The sequence below is a fragment of the Blennius ocellaris genome, assembly GCF_963422515.1.
Source record: "Blennius ocellaris genome assembly, chromosome: 5".
Taxonomy (NCBI): domain Eukaryota; kingdom Metazoa; phylum Chordata; class Actinopteri; order Blenniiformes; family Blenniidae; genus Blennius; species Blennius ocellaris.
The window spans coordinates 14,899,526-14,914,614 of record NC_137654.1 but is presented as its reverse complement, the minus strand read 5'-3'; the positions used below and the strand labels follow the sequence as shown (position 1 = coordinate 14,914,614).

At 41.9% G+C, this 15,089-nt stretch overlaps 1 protein-coding gene across 2 annotated transcripts in view; it reads left to right on the top strand.

The window, feature by feature from the left end:
* LOC308130296 (kazrin-like) overlaps positions 1-15,089 on the top strand; it is a 163,768-nt gene that overhangs the window by 38,998 nt on the left and 109,681 nt on the right. For both annotated transcript variants that reach the window (XM_080496562.1, XM_080496561.1), the window contains exon 2: positions 6,929-7,118. In XM_080496562.1, coding sequence (XP_080352688.1) covers positions 6,929-7,118 — 190 coding nt within the window. The remainder of the gene's footprint in view (positions 1-6,928; positions 7,119-15,089) is intronic.

The following is a 15,089-nucleotide window of genomic DNA, read 5'->3' as shown; positions in this document are numbered from 1 at the left end:
GTGTTTGTTATTTGTCTATCCTGTGTATTCTCACTCTGGACTGAAAAGCATTTTTTTCCTTGCTTCAGCCCCATTCTCCCCTACGATAAGATGATCTTGATAAAAGATCAAGATAACGTTCAGCTACAAAAACTCAATTTCCTTACTCCCTTGGTGACATTAAACTATTTCCCTTTGCTTGAAAAAAATAAAAATAAATAAACAAAGTATGAATTCAGGTCAGCCCCCCACATTACAGCACCTTCTCCAGCTCATTGGCTGGCCCTCACAGATGCTATCAATGAGCAGGTGATTTTGGTGCAGCCCATAAGTTCTGCATTGCAGAGGCATGTCTGAAGCACTGAACACAGATTATGAGGTAAATACCTCGACAATGTATTGAGATTATCCGGAAAGAAGCAACTCCAAAAAAGACACAAGACTGAAAGTGTGTGAAATATAATCTATTGTCCTTTTTGAAGGTACAATTTGAAATTTGTTAGATTTGGACTGCTTTAAATGTTTATTCTCCTGTGAAGGATGCACACTAAATTTAATCTGTACTGTCAGACTAAAGCTGATTGAACACATAACAGATTAGAAGTGCATGCTCCCCTCCTGTGAAAGCTTCCTTTGGGTGGATGCAATGATGAATTAATGAAGCTTATCTTAGCATTAAAAAAGCCCCAGAATAACTTATCTCAATTCTTGGCTGTCTGTCTGAATTTTTAGCAATTACACGAGGCAATGCAGAAAAACATCCCATGAGTCCCTGACGGACAGAACTGTGACAAAGGAAAGACATACTGAGAAAAAAAAAAAACAACACTTCCACTGACATACCACTGCAAGACTTGGGTGAAGAAAACAATCTGTCTTTTCGACCTTGCTGCTCGCTCACTTTCATATGTATACTTAGATACACTTCATTAATATCCGTCACATTATATCTTGTCTTTACCCACTTCAATATTTTAAAAAAATTAATGAACATGTACTATCCTAATTTAAGGTGACAAAAATTTAAATGACCATTCAAAACTACAACTATATAACTGGTGTATTTTCCTTGAGCGACAGACTCAATTCATTCAAAATAGATGCTGAAAAGAGCAAAGCCTAGTGTGCGGTCCTTGCTGGTGTGATACTGGATAACATAGTGAACCAGTATGTTATCAATGCTGGTCACAGCCAGGATAGCGGCTCCAAAACATATGATGTAACCCTACATGGCGAGCCGAATGCATTCCAGTCAGACCAGCAGATGTTGTTGTTGTGTTGGTGGGTTCATGAGACACCAGCTAAATGTGCATGAGACTCACCGCATCAGACCAGTAGACGACCAGTATCAAACCACCAGACCGCCTGTCTGATTAGCTTCTGACCAGCATCCGACTACCATCCGAATAGTATCAGGCCAGTGTTCACCAGTGTAAAGATCGAAGGATCACAGAAGCATCAGATCAACAGTAGACATTAGCACGAGTTTTGCGAAAAACCATTGAGTTTTCTCAAATAATGCTTTACGAGTGCCAAGTCAAACTAAAACCCAAATATTGCAATGTTTGAAAACTTTTAGCAGTTTTTTGGCACGGCAGCTGACTTCTGCTCCTGTTGTTGCCAGGTAACAAATACCATGCCAGTGAAAACTTGTGAGTCCTAACTGATAATGCCGACCAACAAAATTCTGCCTGGGCAACTGAAGAAATTACAACCAACCAGGCTTGAAAAGTACTATATGCGGGTTTGAGCACTGTAACTTTGTGTGTGTGTGTGTGTGTGGGACTTCAGTTGAATCTGGTGACTTGGCTGCAAATGGCCCTGCTGCTGTGTGGATGGATACTCAGCTGCAGCACAATGCAGTGTGGTTACACAGCACTGATCCCACTCCCTACTGTCACCATTCTTATGCAAATCCAAGAGCCCCAGCACACCCACTAATTACGGATGCTCTCAGCCTCGATTCACTCCACTGACAGACTGCAGACACAATCAAAAACCCCAGAAAGAAACTTGTGATGGTCCATTTCCGGGCCTTACATGCACACGTAGATCGAATTCCCATGTTTGAGGCTTACCTCACCGAAACTTGTCACCATTTATAGATTTAACAGGGGATGAAACTAGTTATTTTGTCATATTTAGGAACATCGATTTGATTTGATTTGATCCTACTTTTTTACAACCGCTTGCTCCTAAAATCTATTTTTCAAGATGACAGGTTCGAAAACCTTTTTTTTTTTTTTTGAAATCTCAATAAAAATGTTGTTTTTCATGAGCCCAGATATATTTTTCAACTGTATTTTGTGGAAGTAATTGCAGTCATTCTTCACAGTGATTTAGATACCAGAGCATGAAAAAGCCCACGATCACTGGTATCTTAAAACATTTTCTGGAACATTCTGCATCTGGAACACAGTCAATTTACCCTGTAGGTAGACTTCTGTGACAAAGTAATGTCACACCACATAAAGGTTTTGCAGGATGTTTACATCCACCTGCTTCATGCATGCAGACTGATATTACCACAATGAGGCAGATTTGGAGCTCGTCTACAGTAAATGCAAATTTTATTAGCATTTTGTAGCCGCAGCCTCCTTGAGGAATACGAAGGGTGTAAGAGAAGAATTTATAGTGAGATTTATAATTAGATACAAACAAATCCACACGGTCTTCAATAGACTTTTATTCTGACACCTGACATGAGATGGATTCCATTAATGAATATCAGATGACTTTGAGATTATTAGCCCCAGAGTGTTTCTGTAGGAGGGTGTGAGTATGTGTGTGTCTGTGCTTGCCCTCCCCTATGACTAATGTATCATATGCAGCAGCAGGGTCGTCTATAAATAACAACATGATGTTCACTTACTGGGTGGGAGGAGGGAGGGAGGGAGGGGTGACTCGTGTCTGGGCAGATGGATGAGCGTGTGTGTGAGAGACTGTGTTGTTCCTCATCTCCTTACTTGCATTGTGTGGCGGACGGTCAGTTAAGTTTTATTTGCAACAACTGTGCAGAGCTCAATATTTGGCAGACACACACACACACACACACACACACACACACACACACACACACACACACACACACACACACACACACACACACACACACACACACACACACACACACACACGCACCCACACACACTCTCTGACGGCGCGCCTCGGGCCACGGTAACATTTTCCAGGAGTACAGAGCAGTTGCTCGCCGCCCCGGCTTCTGAAGCGTGGTGGCTGATCTGTGCTCACCACATGATGGTTTGGGGGGGAGGGGGGGTCTCAGTTCATATAACCTTGGGAAACAATAACAACACAGCTGTACTGCTGAGCGAGTGGGTATGCTCTGGCAGCCTAATGCCAGATTACAGTTGAGAAATGCAGCAATCGGCTGGGGTGTTGGGTGGGAACTGGGGCAGAGTTTCTGAGCCTCCAGGCCCAAAGACAAGTACACAGAGGAGTTAATAATAAGTACTTATTTCTGAAACCAATAATTAGAGTGTTGAGTGTCATAACAGTGTTTCTGGGCTGGACAGCATGGTAAAACAGAATTGTTCTTGGTTGTATAGCTTTCGGGGATGTATTAGTATTCTTATTTAGAAAACACAGAATTGAGGCCACCTACTTTGCTGGTCGCCAAAACGTTATCTTTAATCACTGCAATGATGATGGTTTGTCATTCACTGTGTGGTTGCTAAAGATTTGACTGATTTCTGTTATGAACTTTTGCTGGATTAATGTTTTTGGAGGTTTTTTTTTTAGAAGTAGTTCCCATCAAGGGTTCCTGGTCATCAGCACCCACCCCCCTGTGAGATTTTGCTCCCTCTATGGCTGTTAAAATTCAGTTGCTGACATTTAAGAACACCATATGAACACACAAGCTCAATTCTCAAGCAAGCCAGGGAACTTTTATCTTGATTATTCCTGCCTTTGGGCGCTAGTTCCTGGATGTGTCTGCCAGCGCTTTCACTCTAACTTCCGATACATCAAAGACTGTTGCGAGGACCTTCCTTCAAGCAAAAAAAAAAAACTGTTGGTCAATCTTCAGTGTGTGTTGAAGTAGATGTTTGCTGTTCGATCCATCCATCCATCCATAATCCAGTGCAGGATCGCAGGGTTGCAGGGTGATGGAGCCAACCTCAGCTAACCAGTGGCGAGGGTGGGAAACGCCCTGGATGGGTCACAAATAAACCATCAACCACATTTTCTATAAACCATCCTCTTTAACAACCAAGGGCCAATGGAGTGAAAAAGCACAGCTTCTCCACCAGCACCGCTTTATGCAAAGTGTGTTCAGGTTGGATCAAGGTTTTCACAGTAAAAGCAACAACAAAAAATAAACCATTATACTTTATAATCAAGTGTTCTGTGTCGTGGAGCACGAGACTGAGGTTGGTGGTTATGTGAGAAAGAAACTGAATGCCGTCAGTGAATAATGACTATACATCTGAACAACAATAAAAAAATAATGATGTCATTGTGCTTCTTCTAGTCTATAAATACAGGTAGGAACCTCCCATAAACGTTTCCTCAATTAACAGCTCACTTTCTGCTCTCTGGCTCTTCATTATAATAAAGCACCTCATCATCATCTCATGACAACATTGACTGTGAAACAGATCTTTATTGTTACATCAGTGTAAGGCGCTGGACTGGGAAATAGTAACTGCTTCTGGTTAAACAAGTAAATAAAGTCACACTTTTTACTGCGCCGCTGACCTATTTTATGACATTGTGAACCTGCTTACTCAGCAGATTTGCAGCAACACTTTTGTCCCAATGTGATAAATAGGAGTTATAGATATACTTTCATCTCTGATGGATTATCATTTAATATCAAACATTTATTCATTCAGTGAGTTTGAATGGTTGTAATAGGATCAAACTGAATTGACTTTGTTTAGAATTATATTTGTTTGCTAACATCTAGTCAGTAAATTCTCACAGCTGTCAGTAAATTCCTACTGAGAGTCTTATTAAAATGTAGATTTACAGTTTGTTTCTTTAACAGACATTGTTTTAAGAGAACAGACATTATAGTAAGACAGAAATCACATGGCATATTTTCAATTTTACCAGTTTGTTTTAAATGATAAAAGGAAAAGAAACCTGCACATGCATATTAATGATAGGCAATAACCATTGTCATCATTAAAACAACGTTACAAATTCCTGTCAGCTCGACTGTCAAATTATCAAACTACCCTGAGTTCAACTGGAGGTTTTTCTGTCCTGTATACTTTTTGCATCTATCCATGTCTTATTTGATTTCTGTGAAATGTAGGGCATTTTGAAAGTAATGTCATAGTGCTGCAATGCTCCAACAATCAAAGCAACAATTTTCCCTCCCTGGCTGCAGATATAGCCAAACAATACCCCCCCCCCCCCCCCCCCCCCCCCCCACCCCCCCCACACACACACACACACACACACACACACACACACACACACACACACACACACACACACTCCACCAGTGCCGCAAACAGGAGGAAGAAGCATTAATGTTTCATTCACTGTGAATGATTAGCCTTATCAGTAAGCAGGTGGCAGTCAACTGTGTCTGCTGCCGCCGACTATTTCGGCATATGGAGGGAAAATGACAGAAAAGGAAGGAATAAAGGATGTGGGCTAGGGAGGCAGGGGAGACTGGATACGACGCACACCATATACAAAAAAAAAATGCATTTGCGTTGCATTGTTGATCACACACCCAGCAGGTTGCTTTGAAATGTGGCTTTAAAAGTGGAGAAATGGTTTAGTGCCTCAAACAGACTACAAATGGGTGGTGGGGAATGATGAGCATGCAGAAGCCCATCTTGTGAATTTAACATGGAAACAAGCACATTATTACCTTTGCAAATCCATCTTCCTGATATTGAGATTAAAAATGTAATTACTCGTTAAGACTTTCTCTAATAATGAGGATCTTTTTCATCAGTGTGCTTTGGGATACAATACACACATTTTCATTGAGATTAATTATAGACTTTGAAAGTAGGAAGCGCTTTCCGAGACACAATAATTTTTGCTGAATAACTTTCGAATCGGCTCAATTGAAAGCCACCACATTTCAATGTATTCAGATATATATACTTCCCTTTACTTTAGTTATTTATTTTTGCTTAACTTTTCACAAACGTTGCCACAGAGCTTCACACTGTCTTTGTTTGCAGGAGGAATACCTCGCTGTGATACTGCAATGAAAGCTTTGTTTGGTTAACAATTATTGTTTTCTTCCCATAACTGCTCCTTTGTCAAACTAATGATTTCCTTCCCTTTGTCCACGAATCCACAGCAGGAGGTGCGCCCAGTAAACACAGAATGAGAGACAGAGAAAAATCCGCAGTGCTTCAGTTTTAGTTTGCAAACACACAGGATCACAGAAATGACTCGGTTCAGTCAAACACACATTCCCAAAACCTCACAGCGGTATCTCCTGAACACAGCTGTGCCTCATACTTCTGTGTGCTCACATGGTCTCTCCTAGTCCCCCCTGGACTTCCTCTGCAAATGGTACAGTCCATTTAAAAAGGTGCTTGTCATCTCTCAATGCTCTGTGTCCTTTCAACAGTCAGCTGCGGGGAGCACATTTCACAGGGGCAGTGCTGGCTCTCTAACACACGCAGGCACACTCATGCTCTCACAGAACTCTCTGACACACACTCGCGGGCTTGATTGCACACTGACACACTCACTCTGCACATGCACCATCTCTGGAGCGTACACTCCTTCCAGCAAGCACACATTTCCCCTGAGCCGGATGTCCCTCTTTAAGGGAAAGGACACACTGCCTCGAGGATTTTAAACTTGGCTTTGTCACAAAGAAGGGAACAAGAACAGTCAGAAAAGAGCAAAGAGGAGGAATTTATCTGGGGACACCTTCCTCCACAGGAAATGGTCAACTTGTCAGCATGACACCTTGTCTGGATTCCCCTCTCTCCCTCAGGCAAAAATCCTGAAAATGATGGATGACAACAAGCAGCTGGCCCAGCGCATCGATGGGGCCATTCAGTCGGCCAGCCAGGAGGTGACCAACCTGCGGTCAGAGCTGAGCGCCACCAGCCGCAGATTGGCCGAACTGGGGGCCACGGACTCCTCCGCCAGCATGCTGGAGACCCTGCAGCACAACCACAACGGTAAGAGAGAAACCATGTGGGGAAGGACGTGAACACCCTGGTGCAGCTCTTTGTGCGTGATCTCACTGTGTGCCTCTGTTTTTGTGCATGTCCTAAATGAGTGAGCTGAAGAGACCTGCACACAAAATCTCATTTCATGGAAATAAGTGCATATTTGAAAGTTGGTGAGGGAGTGGAGGGATTGCAACAAAAGGGGTGAGAGGTTTCTGTTGGCTTGTGTCCACTCTGTCCTTCCACAAATCCCCTCTCATGTTGAATAATTAACCTCCTGAACCTTTAAGAGGGGGGCTGTGCTGCACTTTGGTAAGGACAGAGTGGCTAAAGTTACAGCCTCTTTTTACTCTGAGGCACTCTGTGTGTGCCTTCATTTGGTTCTCCCTTAACTGGGCAATGGATCTGCGCCTCTTGAGGAGGAAGGGAAAAGGGGGCTGGTTTTAGGGTTGCTGTGGGTTACTGTTACTGAGAGCAGTTTGAATAGCTGCCCAGTGTGGAGAACGCTATCCTATGTGTGTGTGTGTGTATGTCTGTGTGTGTGCGTGTTGCAGCTGCTCTGTTTGCCCCTTTTCCAACTTTTATAAACTTCATTTGACACGCAGATCTGTACCAGATGTGAGTTTCTGTTCCTGCGCTCATGCACGAGTATGGCTGGCTGCACAGACAGTCATGGGTACGCTTGCCTGTGATGCTGCCTGCCATGTCCTTTCAACTTGTGGCACACGCATACTCCCTCACTCTCGCTGTTTCCATAGCAGTCAGCTGGTACAGTGAGCTGCCTGATAGGATACGTTCCTGTCTTGGCTTTGGCAGCACTCCACTGTGAAACCACATCTCTGTCAGACACTTCCGAGATCAAGCTCTGTAATAGACCTGCTGTACTTCCTCTCTCGCACTGTGAAAGTGCTGGATAACTTTCTCTATACAATGACAGTGAGTCATATATTCCTTAGCTGACCTCTGAAAGGCTTTTTTAATAGTGAGGAATTTGTACACAGGCTGCTCTACACAACTGGATAGATACAGTTCGGTCCCTGCAGACCCTGGCACTTTGTTCTGGTGCTTGTTTCCCGACTTTTATGCCCAATATCCTTTCTTTTAATCTGATGCTCACTCAAAATCCTGCTGTTTCCATAGCAGTGTGTGCCAGCATGAGGGACGACAAGCATTCCTCCGGGAGGGTTTGAGCACTGATGTCATTGTTCCTTGTTGCTGTTTCTCTGCCGAGCTGAAATGATGCCTGGGATGTGCATGTTCAGTGCTGCAATCGCATTCGTATGTGAGGAAAATTCATAAAAGTCACATTATCATCACAAAGGCATCAGAAAAAAGACTGGGGCCCATTCTTTTGCTCGTCACTGTGTTTCTGAAATGATACACTTTCAGAAGGTGGCATCTATCTGTAGATTTCTCTCAAGATGGATTTTTGTCAGACACAATTATCTGAAAATACACAGCTAAGTGGTTCTGAGTGGCCCCCCTTGTACAACATCAAAAATGACATGTACACATGTCCTTTTGATAGTGGAGATTATGCTCTCTGCTCCCTGACTTTGTTTGGCCTGTATATCTTCCCCTCTGTCATTGTGTTTCTGTCAATAAGCTTTGCACCCACCTCTTTCTATCTGTTCTCAACCCCCTTTCTCTCATCCTGGCTGTTCTTTACAAGCCCAGAGTGTATAATAGAAACAGCTAGGGATAGGGGGATTAGGTAATTTATCACCAGTGGCTGTGTTGGGAAGGGAGGTGTGTGGTAAGGGTCGCTGGTTCATTGCACAGCCGGCAGAGTGGTAGTCCTAGGGGAGGCTGTGTTGGGGGTGCTATCTGGTACTTCACTTCCAGCTGTACTACCCTTGCTAGCAGGCTAGCTTACTTTAATTGCATTTCTACCGCCTGGGGGTTTCACATTTGCATGTTACATTTATCCCGGCAAGTGCAGAGCTACGAATAAATGGCAGCACTTTGTGTATTATCTTTTTGTTGAAGTCTATGGAGAATTACATCCACACATCTGTTTGTACCACATACACAGACCCAGAATTCAGCTTCCAGAAAACGTTTTACACATTGCCTTTTCTTTTAGCTCACCAGCATCTTTGTCTTGAGATTCATTAGTTCCGCCTGCAGACTCAAATGAGCAACAATTATTTTGTGTGTGTGTGTGTGTGTGTGTGGGGGGGCTTCCACCAAAAAATGCTGAGCAGTCGTAAAACTACCCCAAAACTGTGGCCCCAATACATGCCATTGTCATTTTCTCTTTGTGTATTGAAAAGAATGTTATGTCAGCCCCCTGCTCTGAAAATTGGTTCAATGAAAGAAAAAAAAAAAAAATGTTCCTGAGCTGTTTCCTATTCAATTTTTTTTTTTTTTTTTAAGTTTTCAAAACTAGTTGCGGTCTGGAAAATAGTTCTCCCTTTAGGAACTTTTTGCAGCTTTTTGGTTTTTTCAGGCGGAACAAAAAATGCTTCAGGCTACTTTGTCGTGTTTGTGACAATCAAAATACAGCGACCCGAGCCTCATCCACTGTGGATACTTTGATTAAATTTGGCAAAATGATCACAGGTCTCTTGCAAAGTAATCGCTAAAACAGTTGGCACATCAAACTGTTTGGCTTTATGTTTGTACTTTGCACTGTGCGATGTGTGTGTTTCTCCAGCTTAATTATCACTTTGACAAGGTCAGCCGGTTTGACCCACTAAATATAGGCTACTCTCCACTGCTCTCCATGTGTCTTGTTTATTTGCACGAGCAGTCACTGACACCTCTAAAAAAACAGAAACGCTGATATTGTTTCATCTACTGTATTCTGATTATATTAAAACCACATCTGAGAGAATAGTGTTTACTTGTTCATTGTTTGGTCAATTATATTGTATTTAATGAGTGATCACATCATAGCCTCAATAGAAAAGATGTGGATTTTTTTTTATATATTGAAATTAATTTTAAAAAGTTCTAAATTATGTCAGGCTAATCATTTGACTTAATCACAAAATTCCATCCAAGTGCTAATTAAAAATCCAGAAATTTTTTCATCTTTATTCATGGATTATCTCAGCGATCAAGAATGAATTAGGCCTCTTATATCCCTTTGCACAGAGGATTTTCTGTCTCTGTATAGCATTAATGCACAGTCAATCTCTGCATATTAAAAAGCACCGGGAGTTTGTTCTGTGATTCTGCTCAGGAAACGCCTCCTTGGCCATTGACATTAAACAGGATTAAGACCATCAGGCTGCTGTTTGCGTCAAAGGTAGTCATTCTTTTTAACGACAAAGAGAAGAACAACTCAGAGTTAAGGAGACCACTCACACCATTAATACTTGGAGTACATACTTCAATTTTAATGGAATAGGTGCCAGTTCTTTAGATCAACAACTGGCCAGCTCACGGTATTGGATGTCTGTGATTTCATTAAACTTATACTCAGTGGGTGAAACAAAGCTCTGACTCCTCTCAATACGTACACAAACCACCAAGCTCAGACACTGCAGTAGACATTGTAGGCTATCCTCATGTTTAACTCTCTGAAAAACAACATCCTGCATGCTGTCTGTTTGCAAAACTGAGGTTTCAACAGGAACATTTCATCCAAGTTAAATTACCTAGGGTCTGATCCTCTCTGCTCAGTGGGACTGCTGTCAGTCTGCATATAGTATTAACGTTCTATTGTCAGTTACATTGTCGAGGCATTTGTTGCACAGGAAACGCTTCATTAGGAAGAAGAGCTTGGACGATTGTATTCCTCTAATGTGCAGCAGGTCCGTGTGTTTCCTTGCACACATGACATGAACACCTGATTCATGCAGGAACATTAAAGTGTGGATGTGGGATTTCATAATGTAATATTGTGTCTATTACTTTTCCATCATTAGACATCAAACAGAACACAACACAAAAGGTCAAAATTAACTCAATACTAGCCTGAATTTCACACAGGGGTCAGTGGTATTTTTGTCCAGTCATTTAGAAAAAACAAAACAAAACACCGGAGATAATACAATAAAATTAATGATGTTGATAATTGGAAGGAATCATGCACACTGTGCATCATTTTTAATTTTCAAAACAGTCAGAGCCCTCCTTCCACAAATGTCTTCAATAATCATCCATATTTTTACAGAAGGTTCTCTTTGAAGGTAGTTCTAGTTTGTTTATTATTGCACAAAGTGTGTAAAATATCCACAAACAGTGATTTTGCTTGTGGAAATAGGGAGGATACACTTAATGCCTTCTGGTGTATTATTCCCCGCTTTTGTTTATTGAAATTTACTGCAGGAAAGGATAAAATCTATTCCTGCTGCACAGCAATTGAAGCTACTTCACCAGCAAACAACAAATGTCAAATAGACGTACTTTGAAATCCAAGTAAAGTCGACCTGTCACCTCTCATCAAGGAGGGAAACTGACACGATTATCTCTGATCTCACACCTGAGCATCACCGTTCTTCACACATTCATAGTGAATTCCAGATTTTCTTAAAAAATATCACTGTGAATGATGGGTCCAAAGGCAATGAATGGCAAATATTTGTTGAAAATGTTAGTCTTTTATAAGTCTCTACAACTGGTGTTCCAGAAGCATTTATGATGGCCTTGTAGTCTTCATTACATCATTACATTGATTTTCACTAAAAAATGACATACAGCTTTGTATTTTACTGATATTAACATTACTTTTACACTTTATTTATTTCTCTTTGTCCTTTAAGTCTTGAGACATGAAGTTTATGGTAAGATAATCTTGTATTGTGTTGATTGCCACATTGAATACAGGATATATTTACAACATGAAGAAACTTGTGTTTCACAGTGAGTTGCTAGTTAAAAGGTAGACGCTGTCATTTCAGCCCTTTTTGTACTCCAAACCTTCAGCTTTTAAATTGCCAACTCTTGCATGCTGTCCATCTTTTGCCTTCTTCACAAAGGCTCCTTTATATCTAATGACTCCCAATTGATTTGGCATATGTATGAAAGAAAGGCATGTTTTTCAGCTTTTTTGAAACTTCTTTGTCTTAGCTTAAAGAATGCCAGTGAATAGTTTAAGTAATGCACAGAAGAATCGATCTGTCTTGTACTATTTTCTTGTCTCAGATTGCATTTCAAAATTGTTGGGGTTCTTTCAACCCCCGACTCCCAAAGTAATCCACGTGTACATCTTGCATTGATTACAGTTTGTTTTTGTGGTATGAATCACATATCCTGCTGCCTTTTTTCTCCACAGACTATTTGTGGTGAAGTTGACATTTTGCAACTTGCCATTGCCTTGGAGCCCGTTCACATCTCCTTTTATTGATTTGATGAAGAGGGATAGGTGTAATGCTGTTGTCAATCAAAGAGGCCTTAAGTAGAAAATGGGCAGCTTAGTGGCTGAAAAACAAAGGCACAAAAAGAGAAGTGCTCCAACATGGGAATGCAGTCATAAAAGGCTGCAATGAATTACCTCAAACAGTGAAAATGGTACCAAATCTCATTAGTGTTTTGTCGAATGGGAATGGCTTTTGAATCCCTCTCTGTCTAAGGCAATGAGAAACTTAATGACTTGTGTGAGGAAAAATGATAGTCCTCCTCAGGTTTCATGTTTATGGCACATTTTATAGTCATTTATTTGACAAAGTTACCCAACAGATGGTTACTCATCAGAGAAGTCCTAAAGAGTGCAACAGAAATTGGATACGCAGCAATTGCCTTTGGCAAACTTCAATCTAGCTCCATTTGGCACAAAGTGCTTTAAGTTTTTCTAATGAAGCCTTAGTTTATATGGGATCACCACCCACTATAGCTTGTATTTAAAATGGATTGACCCATGTTGCTGTAATTAATAAGGCTAAAGCCTGAACATGTGCATGGAGTCAGTAATTACCTGCCTTCAAAGTGTGTTAATGATGAGTGATGTTAGTCTGTAACCAGATGCTTAGAGGTCATTCATCCACATGCAGATGTAGTCATCAAATGACTGCATATGCTTTTGATGATATCCTTTTGCTATCGACACATATAATGGTGTGTGTAAAACACTCACACACGCACACAGAGCTGTGGTTTCATTACGTATCGACACCTTGAATTAACTTCCATTCATTTCTTACATATTTACTCTAACCTGAACCATAACCTGTGATTGGCTTACTCTGGCCTGTAATCTTAGTCTGACTTAAAAACATGTCTTACGTGTGTGTGTGTGTGTGTGTGTGTGTGTGTGTGTGTGTGTGTGTGTGTGTGTGTGTGTGTGTGTGTGCGTGTGTGTGTGTGTGCGTGCGTGCGTGCGTGCGTGCGTGCGTGCGTGCGTGCGTGCGTGCGTGCGTGCGTGCGTGCGCGCGCGCGCGCGTAAGCAGATCTACCCAAACATGTGCACACCCTCACATACTTCTCTGTGGCCCCGTTGAACACTGAGAAGACGTATTTTCTCTAGACAATCATCAATTGCCAGCGAGTTCCGTTTGCTTTACCTACCCAATGCTGCACACGGATACGACTTGTTCTTGGACCGAACTGAAAACTTTACGCCCCTCATTATATTCAGGCAGGTTATGTCCATATAGTCAATTTTTTCAGTTTAGTCACGGTCTGCATTAATCAGTTGCCTATGACTCTTGAGTATGTAAATTTAATGCAGTCTGTCGCTCAGCCTGCCTTTTCCTGAAAAGTAAAGCAAACACACGATCATGCAGGGCAGCAGATGGCTGGAGTAAGTGTGCTCAGTAACCAGTGACATTGCACATATTCAGATGCCATGAAGTGCAGTCGCTGGGACGTGCCTTGCAAAGACTGGAGGTGGGCGGGTGAGAGGAGGAAAGTGCGACGTAAACGTCACTGTCCCTGCCTTTGTGAGAAGATTTGGAATTTTCTCCATCTCCACGGGGGGTGACAGGATAGTGTAATAAATCGTACATCTTGTGCGTATACTACTGTGAACAATGATTAAAACTCCCATCAATTTGATGGAGAGCTTCATTAGCAGGTGATCATGGGTGGTGGGCATCATTGTTTTTAGAACGCGTCCACTACAACGTCTCATTAGTCTCTAAATGGCCTTTATTTTATATAAGTGCCAATGGGGCTGGTCTCAAATATACTGCACCTCCTTATTCTGTCAAGTAATATGTGTGAAGATCATTCAGAATGGTTTCATTTTCACAGTTAAAGAACAGGAAATAAAATGACATACAGTATGAGTGTGGCAGAATATATGCAAAGCGTTGCCGCAGTTACATTGGAGGGTACTGTGGTGTGGAAATCTGCACAGTGGAAGCTGCTCTTTAGCCCTGGAGAATGGATCTTACTAGGCTGAGATAGGAGATGAGGAAAGTGTGTTCCATCAGGCAGGGAGCACCCCTAGTGGTTTTTGAATGATGTGATGTGATGGGGGACTAGGAAGAGGGGTAAATGGGGGGGGGGGGGGGGGGGGGGGTAGAGTGTCTGCTGTGGGGCTTCCAAAGATTTTGTCAGCAATTATTCACAATGAGGTGCAGTGGGCCGACGAGCTCTGGGAGCCGCAGTTATGAAGTGACATTTTGTCTGTTCATCTCGTATTGCCAGAGGAATTTGATAGTGAGGATGTGTTTTACCTATTCCTGTCCTCTGTGTGATCATTGTTTGTGCACTATGTGGCATATATTTAAACTGCTGCAGCACCATGTGGAGTTGGTGTGAATCTTTGGCAGATTTTTTATGACATTTCTTGGCATGTTTCTATGCAAGTGTTGAAAGTACTTTGAATCATCAATTTTGACACTTATCTACACTCTTGTTTGACTTCTCGTAAAATACAACACATTCCTGCACAATATTTGAAGTTACCAGGGTGATATGGGTATTTTGCGTGCAGTTATAGCTGAATACACTGACAACCCACAACACAAACACATGCCTAATACGTGTGTTGCTCCATTTTCAACCACTGCAGCAATTTTCAGCTACAGAATCCCATCTGTTGGATTGCAGTTCAGACCTTGCCCTCCACGTGCATAAATAAGC